Source organism: Leguminivora glycinivorella, chromosome 3 (genome assembly GCF_023078275.1).
Source record: "Leguminivora glycinivorella isolate SPB_JAAS2020 chromosome 3, LegGlyc_1.1, whole genome shotgun sequence".
NCBI lineage: Eukaryota > Metazoa > Arthropoda > Insecta > Lepidoptera > Tortricidae > Leguminivora > Leguminivora glycinivorella.
In genome coordinates, this window is record NC_062973.1 from 12,752,551 (window position 1) to 12,776,863 (window position 24,313).

Consider the following 24,313-nt stretch of genomic DNA (forward strand, 5'->3'; position numbering starts at 1 on the left):
CTGTATCTTACGCTGTCGTATCTTAGTGCTAACTTAACAACTTAGTCTGCAAGTTTCTGGTATGACTAAGATTGAGTTTTGATTGGAAAGTTTCTCCTAGCTTTGAATAAGTATGATCAAAGCAAAGATGTGCGGTAGGTAATAATATTATAGTAGAGTTTAAGCTTTAAAAAGATGGGAGTGTTTGAACAAAACTTAAATCATAGTGAGCATGCTGTGGTCTGGTAGACATGATAAATGCGATCTTCGAAGCTGACAGAACCTAACCTAACCGATGTAGAGGAAGCGTCAGCACTATTGTTGGCTGTAGGTATAAATATGTTGGAAGTCTTAACGAGCGCAAGGAGTGCCTTGTCGGCTGCGTTTATCTGAGGCTTCATAACTCGGCTCGGGCGGTGAAAGCGAAGGAATTCCTGCCTCTTATTGAACAATAGAAAAGGCACAACGTCGTTTAGAACAGCTTGATCATCTACGCTTGAACTCATTACTCATGAATAAAATTAACTGAATGTCTGATGTTTAGATTACAAAGGATTTGTTGGAATTGGTATTTGTTCTGTAGAATCAGAAAAGGGGCAATAAATGTGGACTCTTTATACAGGAATTGTAACGATGAGTGTCTGTAAAAGTAATGCAATCAAGTTAGTATAATTTTGTATTTAAAAAGTCTAGCCAATGTCTAAATATTGGCATGAAGAATGCGAACAGAGGGTAAATAATATTCCATGTGTTTTACTAGGCCCCTGTCTCTGTCTACTGTACCGAATATGTATACATACCGTATAGAGCGAAATTGGAAGATAGATGAGCCAATTGAAAGTCCATTCCATTTCCATCCAGTCCATTTGATAGCAGATCAATTATCTCAAAGACTGTGGATACAATACATAAACTAAACACTGTTGATTGAATTCTAGAGGGTTAATACTGGATCTTGACGCAGGACATATATTATGTGTAGCGTGTCTGCGGCGGGTTGATTACGGAAAATGTATTGTTGCGTAAATGGCACGCTAGCGCAGTGGTGTATTTGGCGATATGACAATATGATTAAAAATGTTCGTGGGTGTCGTAGAAGGCGACTATGGGATATGGGTTAAATTGTGGTGTAGGCGAGAGGCTGGCAACCTGTCACTGCAATGCCACAGTTTCGTTTTCTTTTAACCCCTTATTTGCCAAGAGTGGCCCTGAAGCTTTAGTAGTTTCATGTGCTCTGCCTACCCCTTTATGGGATACAGGCGTGATTGTATGTATGTTGTATGTATGTATGTTCGTCGGAGATTAGCTTAGACCAGACCTTGGATAGACTCCTGTTTTATCATATGTTTCCAATTTTGAGACGACTATGGAAAAAATGAATAAATACAGTAGCGGCGTTACTGTCAGGAAAGTACGAGTAGAAAATGGAAATGCGTAAATAATGTTGTTGCGTGACTGTGAGGTTGATTTTTCGAATTTTATAAATCGTTGTAGTCAATCTGTCCCAACTATCCCTGTGACTGGCTGTCCAGTTAAAAGTTGAGCGTCGTTCGCGGCCTTGTTTTACGGAATCTATAGACGGTATTTCTCGTTTGTTTGTGTTCAAGATTTGCAGGTTAATTTGTTATTGTTTCAAGGCAAACTTTCCTATTTTCCAATTATACTAATGAAAGTAAGTAAGGTTTTGGTATCAGACTTCAGTAAATCTTTTAAACTTAAGTGAATCTTTCCTTTAATTAATAGGGTTGTTACCACAGAGTGAATTAAATGAAATCCTTGAGTTTGGTTTCAGTAAATTTGAAGTTTATGAGCCATTTTTTAAAATCGCACTAGCATTAATCAGCTGTAGACTTTTCATGGATTATACAATAGGGACTTCTGGCATTTCATCCAAAATAACACTTTAAGTTCTCGCGCTTTGTACACATATTTTAACGTTGGGAAAAAAGGTAAAATAATGTTAATTAATCGCGTTCGACCTGTATGTGACTTTAAATATATTTCATCCAAAAGCTTGGTACTCACTTCTATTCCACTTTAACTATTAAAACGTGAGTGTAATTGATATTTAAGTACTAGACAGGTTAATACATAGTAATAAACTTGTAAGCTTACATGTATAATTCTATGTCTATCTCTTAAATACAGAAACAATTAGTACCTATTCATCTTCATGATGACAGCAAACTTCACGTATGCAATGTTCATTCGAGGCAAATTAATTCATGACTCAAAATTGATGGGGGCTGTATCAACAATGTACAAATAGACGGGTATCTACAGATGCAAATCTATTCTCAGATATAGCGGTACTTAGCAAAATTGAATTTATAATCAGACAACGCGTTAGATTAATTGGAATTCTAATTCGTCCTAATCTCTAGCTTATATTGGAGATTTGTTAATAGCTACAACGTCTTATTTGATCAGCGGTTATGTTATCCTTTGAGTATTTCATGATACGTATTATATTCTCAATTATACGATTAACTGGATTATCAATATTATCATGTATTCATCCGATGTGTTGTGTTCGATTGAAACAGATTAAATCGCCTCGCGTCAATTATGTTAGCGGGTTGGCGTTACTGGTGATACAATATTAGAACGTTAACTTGCTCAAGCTGCGGCCAGAACCAAATAGTATCAGGCAGGATTACCTGGCTAACAGCTTGCCGTCTTAATCACCCGACGTACGATGTAATTAATTCAGCTGCCGCATAACTGGCCGCCGCACGATGGGCTAAAATGTCGCAGGTATCATCAAGCAGGAAGTACACCTTATCGACCACAGTCTTAAGATCCTGGCTACATGGGATGTATCAGCGATGAAATGATAGACCAAAGCCATGCTGCGTTCCAATCAAATTAAAGTGCTTAATTGATATATGGTATAGGTTTAGTTGTTTTGGGCGTATAAAAAAGATGCAGGGTTATATTTTTTGATGGAAAACAATTCAGTGGTATCTGTATACAACAGGCACTTTATAGGTTCAATCTCTTAGGGTACAAATATTGAAAACAAATTGTAAGGTACCTAGTCTTCACATACCTCCTCTAATGATAATGAATCAGCTGCCCACGCTGGTTGATGATGAAAGTAGATTTATTTGAGTGGGATATCGGCCTTCATCTTTAACAGGTGTTTAGATTATGCAAGTGAGAACAAAAGACTTGCTAATTAGGCCTAATGGGTCTGCGGCTTAGTGTTGAAGCGCCAGTAATCGATAATTCACAAAGGCTATGTTCATTTAAACTGAAAGCTATATTTCCATATACAAATGCTATGCATAAAGGATAGGGTGGATTTAGTACCGGCGACATATATTTTTAGGGGTTTACCTAGAGGGTATAACGGGACCCTATTTCTAAGATTCCGCTCTCCATCTTTCCGTCAGTCATCAGGCAGTATCTCATGAAATCCATGAACCATCATGATCGTTAGACATTTGAAATTTTCAAAGATGATGCATTTCTGTTGCATATCGAATGATCCGGGTAATACTCGTATAGTAATGAATGTAATGACAGGGGCGGCTCACTCCGCGATTCTATCACCGCGCTACAAGTACATGCTGGCGGCCGCGAGTTCGCGGCCTAATCAGGGGTGGCGCGCGTTCTCACGGAACGCACGTTCGTACTTTCCGTTGTTACTTTACGTCGCAAATACTTTTTTAAGGTTCATATGGGATGTCTGCGTGTGGAATGGCTAATAATGCTTAGTTAAATAGCCATCATGAATAAAATAGGACAATCTTACACAGATCTACTATTGATTGTCCCATGGAAAAGTTCAATTAAGGCTTGCGATGTTGGGACTTAAACAAAAATATATGAATACTGTATATATACCTAGAGAGTACCCAAAACTTGACTATAATAGTATAACATTTTATCTGAGTATTAATTCCTTTTAATCCATAAGCAACCCTATCGTCCGACGCTGCGCACGTGCGGCTCGTTTCTTTGTTAAAATTTTGTAGGCATTTAAAAAGGCGGCATTTTGTGAACATCAAAGCAGTGGGCCTTCTGTACTTGTACTATTATATATTCTGTGGTAATGATACGCTATGCATTCGGGTTCCGAGGAGGTTACGCTATACTGTACAATGCAATATTACAGTTGCGTGGTCTCTGCCAACGCTATTAAAGCTCGACGTTCGACGTTGGCACTGAATGGGTCTTGTCAAAGCTGAACTAATCTCACAGTTTGAATTTGTAGTAGGGACTGTATGGATACACAAATAGTCAAATTAACTAAATGACACGCTTTGTTACTGCTTCATCTGGCAGATAGAGTCAATGTGGGTCAGAAAATAACTAAATTAACAATTACAATTATGAAATGTAATTACAGCAAATATTTTCAATTACACGTAGGAAATAATTGCGTAACTGTCAATTGATTTTTTTAAAATTAATTTCTCTAATTAATTATTTTACCCAATTTCAGCTATTAATTTTATAACTTTTATAAAGTATATAATTGAATTACACAAGTAATTAATTAATTATGCAAACCACTGGTCCCAGTCAAGAATTTCTTCGGTAGTAGGTATACAATACGCTACTTGACCTTTTCTTTAAGTCTGTCTTATATGATTAAGTACTGTCCAATTAACCGAAATTAAAATATTATAATATTTTATTATGACTTAAAAACAGCAAAAAATATTTTTAAAGTATACATACATACATACAACATACAATCACGCCTGTATCCCATAAAGGGGTAGGCAGAGCACATATTTTTAAAGTATACTTTTACGTAATCAGGCGAAAACAACACAGTCCCGTTAATTTATACATTATCTGTGTATCAGGTCTATTCGTAAACAACATTTTTTGACTTTTTAAGTATGAAGGCATAAAGTCCAATATGTCAGTGATTGTTTTGACATGCAGTAAGGTTCGAATTCGATGACGTCACTACATCGCTGACAGCGTTTTCGGTGGCCTAAATAAATAAAAAATTACACACATTTTTAATCGAAAATACGTAGTCATCATACGCTTTTAATACCCAAAATCTATAAATATAGTTATTTTATGTCAAATATTGTACTACAGAAGACAATCATTTATTGGGCCAAATTCGATATGAGTCTAGTAGCCTTAGGGGTTTTATATACTAAACGTTTAACAGACGATTCGTTTCTTATTCCAACTTGAGCTTTTCTAATAGGGCACGGTCAATCCGAAAATGCTTGCAGTTTTTCTTCTTAATTACGGGTACACGTACCTATTTCAAAAAAGTTATCCTAAATTAATACGTATTCCAAAGGCAAGGTAAAATAATTGAAATGTAAGTACATATTAAGAATAATTAAAAGTATAAATTAACATTTAGTATTAAAATTAAACCCTGAACATAAAAAAACCCTGTCAGAGGATGATAAACTGCAGTTGATATGTGCAAATAAGAATAGGTGTGTTGGTACGAAATTAGTAAAGCGAAAGAGCATTAAAACAACACTACCACACAGAATCATAAATTGTAGCTAATTTCTACTTGGCGCGTTGCAACTTACACATTTAAACATAATTTATTGTTACCTGTTTCATTCCAACTTCATTATTTAAATTACAAACTCAAAACTTTTCTCTTGTTATGTAGCTTAAAACAGAAGGTATTTGTTTACACGATTTCCTGTTAAAATATTATATTCAATATAACAAACAAAGCTTTGATATTTCACAATTTACATTTGTATTTAATATATTATATTCAATATTTAATCTGAGAATTAGATAATGGGGAAGTCCAAGTTTAAATCATTCAGGTAAATCAGTCAAGCAAAAGAACAATGAGTACCTACATATTACAATTATATTTTCACCAACCAACTGGTAAAGGCTTACTTTGCTATTCGAAAACAGATAGCAAAATCGCATTTTATCCACAAGAGTGCAAAGAAAATTCATACAAATTTTAACTTGATGTCTTAAGATGGCTGGTAAATTTACCTATAAATGATGATTTGAATCATAAATATTGAATAGATTGATGGATTTGATTTAGTTTGATCTTTTATAGTCGGTATTTTGTTCGTGTTGGTGTGGTGAAAAAATTTGTGTTTCACTCGGTGGCAAAGCTTGTTTAACCTCCGTGCCTTGAAACCCTCGCAACGCCCAAGATTCCACTTTTTGAACCTCTCGCTACGCTCGCGGTTCAATATTAGAATCTTTCGCTTGCTCGGGTATCAATATTGGCACGTGCGGTTAAACAACAACTTTGCCCCCTTGTAAAACAAATAACTATTAGACCAGCGGCCCATTTCTCTAAGCTACAAGTTACCCAGTTTGGACTCATGGGTATTGTAATTTTATTTACGTTGAAAAATTATATTATTATACCTACTAAAGCATGCAAGCTTAATTAATACTCTAGCCTTTTAAAGCTTACTTCAGTATCCCTTTGAGTATTTTACAATTTGAAAATCTACTCTAATTCTGTTATAACGAATAACTGGATTAAACAACAAACTTTCTTATAATGTAATATGTAATTAAATATACGCTATGTCTCTATGTTATAACTCTATTAATGACGAATATTGTTTCAAAATTAATTGAATAATCCTAAATCTCATGAAAGTTTAGATAACCTAACAGTAAAGGTGTCGTCGTGTGTAGATGTAACTTTAAGTCAAGTAAATTCACGTATGTAGACTCTGTTCATCCATACTAATATTATAAATGTGAAAGTGTGTGTGTCTGTTTGTTTGTCCGTCTTTCACGGCAAAACGGAGCGACGAATTAACGTGATTTTTTAAGTGGAGATAGTTGAATGGATGGAGAGTGACATAGGCTACTTTTTGTCTCTTTCTATCGCGAGCGAAGCCGTGGGTAAAAGCTAGTAATTATATAGTTCGGTTCTCTCCTATGCCACTCTACTAATATAATATCTGGTAGATATAGAATTTCGGCGTAATTCATTATTGTAAATTTTGCTGCAAATATAAAAACTTACGAGGCGTAACTTGCCGTCCGTCATTGCGGGTCGAAGTACTTTGTTTGTATCAATATACTTCCTTGGAATACTAAACACCGTTTAAATATTTGCCCGTATTGGATTTAGGGAGGCCCAGATAGGTTTGTAATAATTTTGATAGCCCCGTCTCATAATTTCATCGAAGTTTGACGTTTAAATAGTAAATTGTGTATTAAGGGCGGAAAGTGACTCGAGTTATTAAAGTGGGTAAAGTAATTTGACCTTGAATATAGTCAAATAAACTGCTTTAAATTTGACAAATGTAGGTGAATTTAGTAATGAAGATGATTTACCATGCACTGTGGAACTACTGGAAGCAGTGATAAACGCATTTTTTTCCTTTGTAGTTTCCTCGCTGTAGTGAGGGGAAAAGTTTTGTGTTACACACGGGTGCAAATGTATTTTACTTCTCGTGTATTGAAAAACTCGCTAAGTTCAGATTCTATTCTCGAACTTCGACTATAGAATCCTTTCACTTGCTCGTTTTTCAATTCCACACTTGGCGTTAAAATACAACTTTGCCTCCTGCAAGCTTGTCAAAATCGTTGCCAACATATCTGACTCTGCACAAGTTACATGTAAGACCAACATAGTTAACCAACCTCAGTTAATAAACGAAATAAATAATTTAAAACACTTAATAATTTTAACGGCCCCAAATTACCTACCTTCTAAAATTATTTTCCTGGACGCCCCAGGCTCATGCAGAGATAATTCGATAATCGAGTTTTGGAATGTAGTCATGTCTCCCGGAGATTAATCCCTTAGTTTGGGATCCGTACACACAGACTCATCTCAATCCCAAGTTTGGATTGATTCAATCTGTCTGTAGCCACATTCTTAGCCGTGCTAGTTTCGCGTAAACACATGTCAGACGAAAGTCGAGATTGTATGAACACCTACAAGTTTGTTTATAATTTAAATGCAGCGACGACTCTAATTTTGCTTTGAATCTTCTGTGCCTCGCAAAGGACGAACTTCTATGAATAAATAAATGAATATTAAAGGACATACCTACTCGTACCTACTTAGATACCTACACAGATTAACCAACTTCCACACTAAACTTAAGAAGGCTTGTGTTGTGGGTATTTAGATAACTGTACATAAAATACACAAATAGTTAATCATGAAGAATCAAGGATAAATATCTGTGCTCATCATACAAATACATATGCCATTCTCGGATTTCCCGGGATTTCCATCCAAGACCATCGTTTTCGCATGCAAAAACTAGGCCAGACCGGTCAACAAAGTATAAACATAGCGAAAACAACACATCAGAAATCTCATACATTTTTCGACTCTTGACGTTCAGCACATATATTACATACAATCACGCCTCACACACACACATATACACACACACACACACACAGCACATATATTAGGTAATACTGTTGTGGAAGTCATTCGTTACTGTACGATACCTTATTTACATATTTTAACATAATATCTTATATTCTGTACTGTACGTTATCGAATTAAATGCAACCAGGTACAAATTACTGATATCAATGACATTTAAACGGGGTTCAGGTCTCATAAATGAAAGGGCGATAAAATCAAAAACACGGTAAAGGATATAAGTATATGGGTAATTATGTAGCAGAGTAATGTAAGTTACCAATTATTTGCTTTATATTTTAATTTGCATCATAAATAAATAAAAATGCTAAGAAGTGGTCACTTAAAATATGACGTAGGTACAGTTACGTGGAATTCCCCGAACGCGTAAAGCATTAATTGAGCTTCACGGGGTAAACTTTTAATATTGGTAAGCGTAAGTCCGTTTTCAAAGGATTTCAATAGATAAAATCCAAGATGGCGCCTGTAATGTATGGGATATCGTTGCGACATCCGATATCGGATCGGATAATGTGAAAACGCACTAAGGTATATGTATATTTTAATATTTAAAACACTATGCAATAATACTTAGATTCAATGATACCTAGTTACTAAGACAGTTAAAAAAAAATAAAGACCACTATTTCACCTAAATAAAAGTAAATCTTCTATGTGCGTTGGCGCATGAAAACGACGATTTCCCACGTTTCAGTACTTGGGCCCTCTTAGATAAAAGATATGTTTTGTTTACGGCCCGTTCAAAGCTATAAACTCTGATTCAACAGATAACCAAACTGAAAAGAGACTGCGACATCAACATTACGACGTGAAAAAGTATCTTAGGAATGAAATCGAGTACAAAACCAGTTTAAGATTACACAAACAAGAAGTTAACCGCTCGGTGTGCCTTGGGGAATTTCCTCTACTAATTACGAGGGTGATGAAAATCAAGTACGTTCCAGGGAATAATTCCTTGGCTTGGCTCGACGTGCCGCGGGGCGGTGACCTGTAAATTCATTATAGGCGCGCCTGACACATTGCATCGTTATTGCCTGAGTATCCGTCCTGCGGTTGCACCAATGTGGAGAAAAATCATTTTTCCTGATTTATTATCATGGATCACATTACGCCCGGATTTAATAATGTAAAATACGTAAGCTGCATGTCCATCTTTTTAAAGCTGAAATATTTATTGTAGATGGTCTAAAGTACAGTAATGAATAGTAATAGTGATGGATGGTAAGATATTATATCATTAGTTGGCAAACAAAAAAATCAGAAAACAAAACGTGCATCGAAGCTCGGTGTCTACATGCTTGCGGGATTACTCAACTAATTATAGTCATTACTTTGTCTAGATCGTCTAGACTTTATGGTCGTGTCGTTGTCGAAGAGGATTAGGGTCTGCGATTTTAATTCCAGGTGTCCATTTTTTACAAATGTTTATTTTCATTAGTAACCCTGGCCGCGTAGCCAACACGCCAATCGCTTCTGCTACGAATCAAGTGAAATGCAACTGCCACTTTCGCTCTGATACGGAAGACTGATAAAGAATTGTAGCACAAACAATTGTCTTCTTGGCTCACACAAATGTGCTGTATAAAGTTTACTGAAAAGTTTATGACAAAGGAGTGGAGAAAATGTAAAAATCTTTGATCAGTCACAAAGCGGCAATGCGGATGCAAAAGGCCGATATCGAAGAGCTCGGAACCATTTCACTTTACTCGAGTGAATCACCTCAGTTCAGTTGACCTTCCTCGCGACATGAGTATGGCTTAGAATATTGGAACTTTCTACTCTAGAAAATGTTATGAGAATTTCTAGAACTACTTCGCAGGACCGGCGAACATGAAATGAATGTAAATTGTTCCAAAATCGTAAAGCTTTGTGCACAAAAGTACTCGACGTTTATGTAGAGACACATGCATCCATAGACTGCACAGACACCGCATTATGAAGCGTTTTACAAAAAGTCACCGAACATTTATGTACAACTTGTGAATTACAAAGATTTGAGCAGCGCAATTGAGTAGGATGATACCTACTCAATTGCGCTGCTCAAATATTTGTAATCTTACACTAGTTATTACTATTTTAATTACTTACTTACGTACTTTATTTTAATTATTCTATTGTATTCTAGTGTATAATTGTATGTGCCTAATCTATAATAAATAACCTAGTTTTAAGCTAAATGTATTATTAACAAAAATATGGGTCGATAGACCTGAAATAAAGAATTTCAATTTCAATTTCAATTACTATTACCTCAGAGCATAAATATCTCTATGTCTATTACAGTAGAATAGCAGCCTAGGTTCAACCCTAAAACTCATCAAATAATTATTCCAAAATTAGACGAGTTTTAATTGTAAACGTTGACACAAATACTTTGTTGACTTGAATACTCAGGTCTACTTAGACCTGCCTCTTTACACATAGCTCAACTACTAGTCTAGTAAAGAGAGATCACAGAACATAATAAGTTCTTCTGTTACCATCCACACACAAGCTTGTATAAATGTACACACCTATATTTGCAACTTTGCGTCTTCATAAGTGAAATAATTAATCAGACAGGCTGTGAGCTATTCAAAATTGTACATTTTAAAGTACACAATTCGCGTAGGAAGCTCAGTTGCAACACATAATGCGAGTGTAAAGTTCTCTTTGGCATTGTTACAGCTGTTTATAAATTACTACGCGCGTACCCACGCTCGGTAAAACAATGTGTAGGTACCTTAATGTTATTATGAACCCTCAAATTGCTTAGAAATAGGTATACAGGACATTGTGCGGTTAGAAATTTTAAGGGAGCTTATGCTTGCGGATTAGAGGAATGTTTGGGACACATTTAAATAAGGTTTAGTTCAAGGTAGGTAGCGCTTTATATGGTAATCTGTACGAAGAAACTAATGAAAGTGTTTTGTTAGGAATACGTAAGTAATACTTATGCTAAGTAAGTAAATGGTTAATTTGAATCTGTAAATCATCAAACAAATCATTGCAGAAGCATACAAAAACAAAAGATAATAAGAACAAAACTACCAGATTACGTAAAATTCATTACGAACGAAATGCAAGTAAGCGCATTATTTAATTAGTTCGTGTTCATGACATTGATACTCGCACAGAATGTGCTAATGAAAACAAAACAACGAATTTATGCTATCGCAATATTTGCAATAACATATCAACTAATATCAACTATCAACCTCAGTTAGATTGTTATGTGTGACGCCACTGTTAGTTAAACTTTAATACGAGTACCTATTATATTCATGATCTGAATACCTAGCTACTATTTCTACGTGAAGCAAATTTTCGCGTTGATTAAAATAGGGCAGTATGTTTTAATTAGCCAAAGTTGAAATTTAGTTCAATTAGAATCAAGGATAATATATCCGGGACTGACATAATCCATACAAAAAAGCATACCTACCCCTCAAATGTATCGGCCTTTTAGGAATAAAAATAGATGGCGCTGTTTCGCAGCCTGGAAGTGGATAAAATCAGATTTTCCCAAATATTTTTGTGTGCTTTTATTTTTATAAGAACAAATGACATATTTTAATATCATAATAGCACGTCAATACACATATTGAAAAATGTAGGTATCATTAGTAGTTATATGTAGATGTAGATTATTTAATAGGTGACGCTAAAAATTGAGGTACGAATTATTATGAAAATTAGTATGAAGATTGTCAATCCATACTATCCATACTAATATTATAAATGGGAAAGTGTGTGTGTCTGTTTGTTTGTCCGTCTTTCACGGCAAAACGGAGCGACGAAAAGACGTGATTTTTTAAGTGGAGATAGTTGAAGGGATGGAGAGTGACATAGGCTACTTTTTGTCTCTTTCTAACGCGAGCGAAGCCGCTGGCAAAAGCTAGTCCTATATAAATCTTCCTTGGTTAGAATGAAATATTATTTACACTTACCATTTGGACACGTGAAGAGATTATCCTGCAACAAAAATGTACAAATTAGATAATTATGAAACGTTTGTATTTTACTTTATTATATAGGTATGCATTATTTAGAATATTTTAAGCGGGCTACACTGACGTTCAATTATGTGTATTTGTGTAATCCGCTTAATAATACATTACGATACAAAGTGCGTGCGGTCGTGTTTTAATTTATCGCCGCTCGTTACGAATTTCCTTTTCGCACGTGTATCGTACGACGTTTTTCAGTACAGATGGCCCTCCGAGTCTGAAGTTTAGACCTGACTTATAATGAACCACTTCTCGCACTAGTGCGTAAAATAAACACCATCTGTACTGAAAATATCTATTAATTTAAATGCACAGAGAACCTTTTAAATGGTACTAAGTAAAATAGCATGAAACTCATACATATATCACTTTTCTTGTACATATTAACGACATCACCGTAGGCAAGTAATTCATTGTATAGGATGTTCAGACTTTACATCTACTTAATTGTGATAAGAGTTTAGCACCATTACGTAGATACTTTAACTATTATGACATTAACTTTTATAATAATCATATGCGTACAAATTATTTTTGGATCGTGAGGAATCCGGACTAATCCCAATAAGTTCCTTTCGGGTTGGAACTGGAAGGTCAGGGATGCTGATACGCAATAAAGTGTTATCCCACATGCATTTTGCAATAAGACTCAAAAATTTGACGATGAAAGTTGACATTTTATTGCAAAATTCATGTGGGATAACACATTATTGCGTATCAGTATCCAGATGGCAGTCGCTTTCGTAAAACTAGTGCCTACGCCTAATCTTGGTATTAGTTGTCAGAGCGGACCGTAGGCTTCCATGAGCCGTGGCAAATGCCGGGATAAGCAGCGAGGATGATGATAATATGTGAGTGTGCACGGGAAAACGTCCCACTTAGTCGATTGCTATATCCATACTAATATTATAAATGGGAAAGTGTGTCTGTCTGTTTATTTGTCCGTCTTTCACGGCAAAACGGAGCGTCGTACTGACGTGATTTTTTAAGTGAAGATAGTTGAAGGGATGGAGAGTGACATAGGCTACTTTTTGTCTCTTTCTAACGCGAGCGAAGCCGCGGGCAAAAGCTAGTTTGCTATAAAGCCGCTTTGTCAGTTTATTTATATAAAGATACAAGTAAATCATAATAAACACAAATTATTTACATGTTTTCTATAGTAAATAAAAACATATCAGGTCAAACATACTATCCGAAAAGCGACTAAAAAACGTGTGTAACTGTGTGTATGTCTGCGCGTGTGTGAGTGTATAAAGTGACTGGAAAAACCAAAATTCGTCGCCATAAAGGATCGTAGATTATTCCCGGAAGTGTGTTAGCATGCACACCGCGGCCACGAGTGGTGCATTGCAGCGAATTTATTGGCCGAGCGGAGAATCTTTCATAAAACACTTTTAGGTTTTATGGGGAAAGATCTTCAATTTATCGCTTGTAGTAGTTTAAAGGTAGATTTGTATTTTGATTAATATATATAAGATGCCGTTTTTAACCTGTTGAAAAATGTTTAGGATTAAAGTAATATTCCAATTTTTCATCCATACTAATATTATAAATGGGAAAGTGTGCGTGTCTGTTTGTTTGTCCGTCTTTCACGGCAAAACGGAGCGACGAATTGACGTGATTTTTTAAGTGGAGATAGTTGAAGGATGGAGAGTGACATAGGCTACTTATTGTCTCTTTCTAACGCGAGCGAAGCCGCGGGCAAAAGCTAGTAATGTATATTTTTACGCGGTCTCGCCAAACTTCCGCTCACGAACGCGAATCCATACATCAGCGCGACTCCAAGCATGGACATGTCTCAAAGTGTGCTAAAGTTGTGCTAAACCACCAGAGTACAATATAAATAATAATAGCTTTTGATTTAGATAGAGACCGAGTTTAAATATACCCATTGATCTCCCTCAAGGCTGTGTTGCGTGACCGTGAGGTAACAATAAATCGGTTCGAAAGTTATGACCTGACCAATCGAAAACGTTGCGCTCACGAACTTAAAAATAGCTTGTTTAATATCGAGATAAAGGTTGTATTCATAAATAAACAACATATCTAACGTATGAGCCTCATTAATCAATGACAGTTGAGATAGAGTTGGCATGTCAGGAAAATTCGTTCCGGAAAAATGTTATGCATAGTATATGTAGGTACAACAGCGTGTACTTTTTGTATTTGTCTTCGATTAGTTTACTTACTCGACCTCATTCAAACGTTAATATGAGTCCAAAATTAACTCAAGATACGTTATGGATCAGATTTGTCCAAATTCAATTTTTGACGTAAATTAGATCGAATCAAAAATGTAAAGAGATAAATGTTGGCCATTAAATGGCGATGATCAAAGGAAACATTTATTATTACTTATGTACCTTAGAAGTAATAAAATATGAATAATTATCTTTCATCATCGTGGAGAGTGGATTATTTACCTAGAAAAGTAAAATAGACGTAAAAATTTCCGACACGCACCTATGGCTTCAAGGATGGCACAAGAGAGCATTATTTCTGCCGTACAGGAATAAAATCGTCCGCGCAAAAAGCACGTAGTCACGGTGCACGTTCACGTTCTATACGTCGGCAAACACGTAGGTGCATAAACATTAAACATTCACTCAGGTTCGTCATTGCTTTTAACAAATCAAACAAAGTGTCCAAAGTGCTCAGCCGCTCGTGACATGCACCGAAAATGTTACCCAAATTTCAAGTGTATTTACTTTTGTAATTTCACTAATAAGTCGTTCAGTTTTAGAGTTGAAAATATATGGATAAATTCGTTGATGTAACGTCAACAGTACTTAGATATATATTGTATATTGATGTGACGTTAATCAATCTCGATGAGTAAATGTTTTATTGATATTTGGTAGCATCAAAGGTACAAAATGTAGATTAAATTGCTAGTAAATATATAGTTGTTTATTAACCATAACATTTGCAAAAATCGAAGCAACTATTATAACTTCAGTAAGGGCTTATATGACAAATATATTGATATACAGCCCTGCTATTGACACGGACGATGCAAAAATCTCATTGCATAACATCCAGCCAGCCAGTGCAAATAAAAATTTCGCATTCCACAGAGACTTTATAAATAAATAAACTAGGTACATTTATCCATAACTAATTAAGTTTCGACAAGTTGATAGCTTTACAGATTATTTTATTTAAGAGGTATTTTTGTTTATTGTTTATTGAGTCAATATAACCACAGAATTAAAATTTTGAAAAAACCCTACCGCTACATAGTGGACCGATTTTCATGAAACATGGTTAAGAACACTTCCGACTAACTCAGCTTACAGACAAAAAAACGAAATCTAAATCGGTTCATCCGTTCGGGAGCTACGATGCCACAGACAGACACACACACAGACAGACAGACAAACAGACAGACAGACACGTCAAACTTATAACACCCCGTCGTTTTTGCGTCGGGGTTAAAAACGTCCGAGTATAAAATATATCAATTCTGCTTTAAATAAAGTCCCTCAGAATTCTATTACGGAATTATTTTCTTTTGGCTGCGTTTTTAGGGTTCCGTAGCCAAAATGGCAAAAACGGAACCCTTATAGTTTCGTCATGTCCGTCTGTCCGTCTGTCCGTCTGTCCGTCTGTCCGTCTGTCACAGCCGATTTACTCGGAAACTATAAGTACTACAGTGATGAAATTTGATGGGAATATGTGTTGTATGAACCGCTACAAAATTATGACACTAAATAGTAAAAAAAAGAATTGGGGGTGGGGCCCCCCATACATGTAACTGAGGGATGAAAATTTTTTTTTCGATGTACATACCCGTGTGGGGTATCAATGGAAAGGTCTTTTAAAATGATATAAAGTTTTCTAAAAAACATTTTTCTTAAAGTGAACGGTTTTTGAGATATCAGCTCTCAAAGTCGTAAAAAGTATGTCCCCCCCCTCTATTTTTATAACTACGGGGTATAAAATTCTAAAAAAAATAGAGGTGATGCATGCTAATTAACTCTTTCAACGATTTTTGGTTTGATCAAAGTATCTCTTATAGTTTTTGAGATAGGTTGATTTAACTGTAATTTTGGCAGGTGTATAAATTGACATAATAAGTTTATTATATTTGCTGCTACGGAACCCTTTGTGCGCGAGCCCGACTCGCACTTGGCCGGTTTTTATTGTTAACTGTTCGCCATTGCGTAATGAACATTGATGAACGTTGATTGTAATACTTACTTTTATTGTCTTTGTCGTGAAAGTTAAGCTATTTAGGAGCTAAAAATGGTTACAGTTAGTTTAATTATTGTTTTTCCCAATCTGATTAACTCATAACTCCTATAAGCTTTCTTTTAATTATTTAATAAATAAACACTCAACTTGTCTCGCTAAATTCCCTTGGTAGGTGTGCTGTATTGTTGAAACTCTGATTAATTGCTATTTGAATAAAATACAAAAGATAAATAATATAAATTCGGTTCTCCCAAATGGCTCCGCGCAGCATTGACATACTTTTCTAGCACATACTTTGTCTTAATGAAAAGATTCCACACCTTTCCCAAAAATCCACCGCCATTACGGACAATACGGACATACTGCCCGATTCGCACTTTTAGTATACGTCAAATATAGTTATAAGATCTAGATAATAGTATTTTATGCAACAGGCGTTTAAAGGAGGTCAAGACGAGTGGCGTGGGTAACAATTTGAGGCGAAGCCGAAAATTGTTATTAAGACGCCACTAGTATTTTTTGACTCAGTTAAACACCGTTGCATAATATAATTATATAATAGTTTTTCTACGACCATGCACTTAGTTTTTAATAGTTTTCTTGAATAACTTTCGTGAAATTTACACTGTTTCCTGTATTTGACGCAAAGGTTTGCACTGTCAGCTCAGTTGCCCAAAGCCTTCCCGCGCACGCGCGCAGTATCGTTATAACAATGCGTTGCCATGGTTACAGAGCCAAACAATGCGTTTTCAGTTGTTTCGATATTGCGCGTGATAGATTATATTTGCAATAGCTTTCTATCTAATATAATACAATACAATACAAACACCTACACATACTTACAGATTTATAAAACCTCATTATGTTTAAAGATTGTGTCATAGTAACATTTCAGAATTGTAAACTACCCTCATTATTAGTATCACAATTTGGTTACTTGGACGTTGATGTTTCAGTTTAGTGTTTATTATTCCTATCTATAATTTAATTGTATTTTACTGTAATGTAATCTAAGAAAACAAATATCTTATGTGATTTGAAGTTTCGTAAAGATGATAATTGTGATCATAATGTATTGTCCATCAATTTAAAAGATGGTTAAGTGATAACAGTGATAACTGGTCATACTAGCATGGTTGCTCCTTGTTCTAAAGGCTTTAAAAGGCCAGGTAGCTCGGTTCTCGGGCAGAGTTTGTTCTGGTTAAGCGACAAGACAACAAGAGGTACGATCATGCTTCATTTTATTGTTTTCTATATTGCTGTGATTTAAATGAAATGAAATTATTTTTATATAGTAGATATTGCTTTGCTATTTGTTCACATATTGGTTTATTGCTTAGTAAAGAAAATAATAATATTCAAATATTGCTTAGTATTAATATAATTCTGCTTATTGAGACATTTTATAAATTAAGGTGTATAAACCTGGTTTTTGTTATATCCTCTTTCCATCAGACTATTTTAAAGAATATTCATATATTTACTTTGTTTACGTTATTTTGATTTGTGTTGAACCGGGTGTATACATGTTTGACATGTTGTTAATATTGATAATGTTTTTATGTACAAAGGTGGTACAAATACAGTTATACGAATTTAAAAACATACCCATATGTTTATTTTCAATAAAACCACAATAAATATACATTTTTCTTTTTATTTATAATTAACCATGTCTCAATAATTTATAACTCATAGCTTATTTTTATTATATTTTTACAATAACTAACACGCGCATGCGCGGAAAGCCGGCAGACGCTGGCTGTGGGGAATAGACTTTTATGTAGGGTTTTAAAGATCTACGCACCGGGAGTAGAAAAATTATCATTATTTCTCTTCCGTGTATGAATAGATACCATATTCCAGTTTATAAATATAAATAAATAAACAGCCCAGAGGCAGAACCTTATATTTCTTCAAATACCTCGGGTGCACTGTCACTGATACACATACAAGGGAGGACGAAATCAACATCCGAACTCAAAACACCTTACGCTGCAGTGCTGCGCTCCACAAGGTCTTGGTGTCCAAGCTTCTTAGTAGACACACAAAACTACGGATCTATAAGACCGTGATCCGCCCCATTTTAATGTATGGGTGTGAGGCTTGGACACTAACACTCAAGGAGGAAAACAGCCTCCTAGTAACATAACGTAAGGTGTTCAGGAAGATTCTGGGACCCGTGAAAAGAGACGATGGCAGTTGGAGAATCCGAAAAAATGCCGAAATTGAACATCTTATAGCCGAACCAAATATAATAGGTGAGACCAAGGCACATTAAAGTGGCGTGCTCTTACACAAGAACTGAATGAGGAGGCACAAGACTCACTTTTTCGTCCGCCAACAGGCGGCGCTCTGAACTACGAATGAGGAGGCACAGTGTCTTTTTAGGCATGTACACTGTCATTCATGTCATTCAGAGAGAAAAAAAATATCATCTTCTCGCTCTCATGTATGAAATTCTTTATCTGTGTAATGGATATTAAGGTGGCGCCATCTGGTATAACCTTTGAGTGTGCCTCCTCATTGCAAGTAAATGAGGTAAGATCAACATATATATATGCATATGACGTTTTCGTTTGAAGAAAGGTCACTTTTGACACTGACAGATCGATCGGTATCATATCGCAGTGACATCTTACTCTTACATTTTAAAGCATTGTTTAAATACGGCAGTGAGAGAATGCCTACCTCTTGCGAAATTGCCTGAATGTAATAATACGTTTAATATGTTACATGGTTTGTTTACCATACAATACGATGTTCCTTTGTATGATTGACAGAGAACTGCAAACATCCGCTCTGTATCAATGGGTCGGTGCTAGACAATCAAAATTTAGTTAAAAGCTATTGTTCTTTATATAGATCACTGGTTTTCTTAATTTCATATATGCAGAGATATACATATATTGTGAGCAACGTATTGATTTAATTATGATGTAGGAATTCACAAGATAAAGCTAAGCGTTTTAGGAAATTGATAAAATGCTGACACGATACCGTTTTAAGTTATAACAAATTGATAAAATGACTGAACATGCAAGAACAAACTTTGCATTAAAATATTGTGATCTTACCTTTGATATAGAGGGGTTTAGCGGCCGCCTCAAGTTTTTTGAAATTGATAACATACCGCTATACACGATACCGCTTTAAGCTTTATAAATTGATAAAATGCTGGAAATGCAAGAATGTTCAAACTTTGTCCTAAAATATTGGAACTTACCTCCGATCTAGTGGGCGTGGCAGCCAGCAGCAGTGCGACGGCACACAGTGCCGCCGGACTCCTTATCAACATCGTAAATCTGTGGACAATATATAAAATACGGTTAAGTGTTGCACATTTTTCTGTGACCGTAAAATAACGGAGCAATATAGAAACAATATTTACGAGAATCCTGGGAAATAAATATTGGTTTATAAATGAAACAATGTATATTGATAACATATGTAGGTATGTGTAGTGTGTAGGTAGGTGCGTGTGTTAACGTAATTTGATGTGCGAATATCGCGCGCGAATTTTTTGTGAAACGCCGTGCGTTTGCCGTAAGTGCACAAGTACGTACTACGTACGCCCAATTTGTATGAAAATGGCAATGGCAGTGCGTTTACTGCTGCGTTTACCGCGTACAAATATAAATGATCATTGGTTTATTTTTAAATAAAAAAATTGTGCGGCAATCTAACTGCATTTGACGCTACGTTAACGTCATAAAAAATGCGCGTAGTACTTTAATTAGTTATATCTTTGCTTCTTTCGCATTTTTATATATTACCGAGAATCGCGTAGCGTACCTAACTAAAATATTTGCATGAATATACCACAGCATCAATATAATATAGCAAATATAAATAAATTGTGTAGGTACTCAGTTATACAACAATATCAATAAATTGGATAATCTAATAACGACTCGGTCGTTCGTTCATTTTATCTACCGCTGTTCATTTTATGCATTGGTATAAATATTTTTTGTTACAAACTTGATGTTGGCATGTAATTAGGTAATCACTGTTTCACAGCGGAATAATTAGTGAATACCTAATAGATACTTCAGAAAAGTATTGGACTAAATTAAAGCTTTTTATATGGATCTCATAACAAACGAGCATTGCATACATTATGTGCATGAGAGATGAATGCTTATTAAAATTATTATATTTATTTATATTTTTTATCTTGATTGTATGTATTAACTAAGAATTCAATTTCAGCGGTCTACTAACATACAAGAACCAGGCTTGTGTGGATCTTATCGGATTCGAGCAAGATCCCAGGATCCTAAACAAGTATTTTACTATCGTTCAACAGGCATCAGACGCTACATCTAAAGAACTGAAAAAGTTGCCAATTTCCTAAACATTTACCCTACCAATAGACGTTATAAAGAAATAAGTAGCCATTTTTATCGCTTCCATCGTCACGTGCGGCAGAAATGGCCGATCTGGCGGGGATTGAGTTTGTGACCGCCGACTGGAGAGCCAAAGGACCACGCGATGGACCAATTATGCTCGTCGATATTCTGGCCATGTATGTATTACCATCAGTAGCGCGAGTTGGGGCGATCATAGCTCGCAATATAGTATAATGTGGTCCTACTGTCATCGCGATTGAAAAATGATAAAGCCGATAGTTCACTATCATATGTTTATCATAGAAATATGATCATAGGTCTGTATGCCTCCCTTTTACTCCAACGTGAAGAAAAAGGACGGCATGTTGCCTATGGTCATATTTCTATGATAAACATATGATAGTGGACTATCGGCCTAAGACAAGACAATTGACTGTGTACAACCTCCATTTATAAAAATTCTATATGATCGTTTTCGTCATGTTTAGCAACTACTTATTATAAACAAATAGATACCATACACCAAAGAATAAACGATCAAGCCCACTGGTGGCGAAGCCGGGAATCGAACCCGGGTCTCCAGCTAACGCGGCTAACGTGATAAACCGCTACACCACCTCGACCGCCGAGGTACTTATTTTTAAATTAATTATAACCGACGTTTCGACACAGGTTATTACTTCATATTGTTTCGTATCTGGTAGAATAAATTAACTTACTAATCGTCGAATAATTGATATTCGTGATAATCTACGTATTCATAAAATAGGTACAACTGATGCCACTTTAACACCCGTCATCGAACAAATGACGGATGCTGGTTCATCTAAGATCCAAAACCTTCAAGTGATTGTAACATAGAGAACCTGACCTATAGCATGGTTTGTAGGAACATTAAGGAATTATTTGATCGCGTGCGAAATATAATCGTACGATCGTTGTGTAGATTATTTTTTTTTACACCTGAACGTCGGATACGTAATAGTACCAGCCGTAGCCTTTAAATCTTTGAAAAAGTATCCGTTCCAATGCCTGAAACTAGCTCGTATAAAGCCGGAACTTTCAGTTTTAATTTATGGTAATAAAGGTTGGCTAACAGTGTTAGAATACTAGTTAGAACCGACCCCTCTGTGTTCGAATAAATATTGAAATATTTAAGTAAGTGTATGAAAATTATATTACCTTTAGGTACCTTTTTATACAAATATACTTTTTTTACGAAGTTTACATATCGGAGTAACCGGAATGACCACGTAGATTGGAGAAATTGGAAACGGAGGATAATTAATACTAAAAAAATGAAATATGGAGCATTTCGTAATACTTAAAATAATTGTAATACTTATAACAGAGGTCGTTGGCAGTTAGACTGAATGTTTCCCCTGTAGTTAATTGATTGTAGTAGAAATCAGTAAGGTATTCATTAATAAGATAAAAGGTACCTAATAAGAGAGTATCTATCACGGGAAATCAGATAATATTCATCTTCATTTGAATAATAAATGTCATGTTAATAGTCTCGCAAGCTCATGCTTACACCTTACATTACGCAAGTGGTATTTACGGCAGATGTTTGGTGTCGTAACAAGGAATGGTTGTAGCAAAGAGTACCTTCAGTAAGTACAAGTTAATACTGCTATTAAATGGTATTTTCTCAAACATGCAATGAAATATTGTCTTTACGTTCCTTAAAATGGGCTGGGAAGTATCGCTTTTTGGGCGCAACAACTCGAGAGGACTGTAAAGGGATTTCATATTATTTTTTAGGCCTAGGCCTGCAAAGTAACTTTTTTTTAATAAAATATTGTCCATTTTTTTTTATTTCATTGTATGTTTGAGAAAAGCACTATACATGCCTCGGCGTGAAAACGGATTCCCGGCCTCGTATCCCTATCCGGTATATATCCACTTGGCCGGAAATCCTCATTTTCCCGGCCTCTGATGTAATGTACTATGAAAGAAGTTACATCTATGTTTGATGTGGTTGTAAAACAAGATAGAGAAACAAGAATATGGCTTGACTAGCTAGTTCATTGTAGATATATATTTACAATACTAAAAGTTATTTGTATTTTACTGGCGAAATACTTTGAGTTTTCATACATCGACTACTCACACACAGTAGGTAAATCAATTTTTACATAATAAACGATATTTTATATACCAGTGATTAAGTTATTAATCAATGGTTATGAATGTTATGATATAAAATCAGTAGAACAAAGTCTGTTTAAACGACCGAAGAAAATGTTGAAAGAATAACTAAGTTCAAGCGATAGTGTTTCAAAGTCCGATTTTACTACTCTTAAGCGACTTGTACCTACGAGCTGTTTCCAAAGTACAGATGGATGGTGATAAGCAATAATGTGTCAACCCACAAAAACTAAAAAAATGAGATTTTAATGCCATGTTATAGCTGGATTTTTAAACTTCTATTTGCAAAAATGACCTTTTCATTTTGAAAATTTTTACTATCCCAAAAGTAAAAAAATAGGTTAACACAAATCCTATATCGTGTGTTGCCTGTTTTGCATTAATGTGTCAAGAACCTTAACTTATTATAGTAATTGGCAGAAGACATATTTAAATTACAATAATGTGTTATGAGGGTATACTCAACGATTTTTTTACACTTGACTCATTCTTGCAAAACGCAAAAAATGACATAGTTACCCACTATGAGACTTGAATGATTATTGCAAAATGATATTTTATTCGTTGTTTTATGCTACGACCCGTGTTATAAAACATAAGTCATTATTGTTAAATTATATTCGGGTCATAAATTGTTCGTTTTTGGTGTAAGTACCATGACACTATATTGTAAAATATAACTGTTCATATTAATTTATGTTTGAATAAGTTATGACTTAGTCCATTAGTATATTTTTGCACATGAATAGTAAATTCAGTACGAAATTGAACATTTTAAGTCATGAATATACATATTCGTTATTATAATTTGCAAACATTTTTTACAAGTACGTGTTTATATAAAAATCTAATATAAGCTACTATTTTTTTATAATTACTAATTACATTAAGACGTATTAATGTATGCATAAAAATATTGTTTGATTTTTGAATACTTACTGAATGGTAGTTTATTATTTTGTTAAAGATATTTTATGTTTTGTTCTTGTACAAGTCATGAGTTATTCATAATTTAAATGACTTAGTCTATTTCTTAGCGTAAAAAAATATTTTGTTGTATATTTTAGATAAGTAGTTTGTTTTTTTAAAAGATGATTATTTGATTTTTGTAACGATTTTTTGTTGAAAAAGCACAGATAATTTAAATATGTGTCTAGAAATGATCATTACTCTAATAGTTAATTTATAGTATTTTATTCAACAGGCGTTTAAAGGAGGTCAAGAAATATGAGTGGCGTACTTTCCACGAGTATTTTGGAGTCAGTTAAACACCATTG

The 24,313-nt window shown here is 35.0% G+C and overlaps 1 protein-coding gene across 1 annotated transcript in view; it reads right to left on the bottom strand.

Moving 5' to 3' along the window:
• The window catches only part of LOC125224848 (sushi, von Willebrand factor type A, EGF and pentraxin domain-containing protein 1), a 115,147-nt gene that overhangs the window by 29,817 nt on the left and 61,017 nt on the right, over positions 1 to 24,313 (bottom strand). The window contains exons 2-3 of the mRNA XM_048128346.1: positions 19,754 to 19,832; positions 12,271 to 12,295 (exon numbers count right to left, since the gene is read on the bottom strand). Coding sequence (XP_047984303.1) covers positions 12,271 to 12,295; positions 19,754 to 19,825 — 97 coding nt within the window. The 5' untranslated portion in view covers positions 19,826 to 19,832. The remainder of the gene's footprint in view (positions 1 to 12,270; positions 12,296 to 19,753; positions 19,833 to 24,313) is intronic.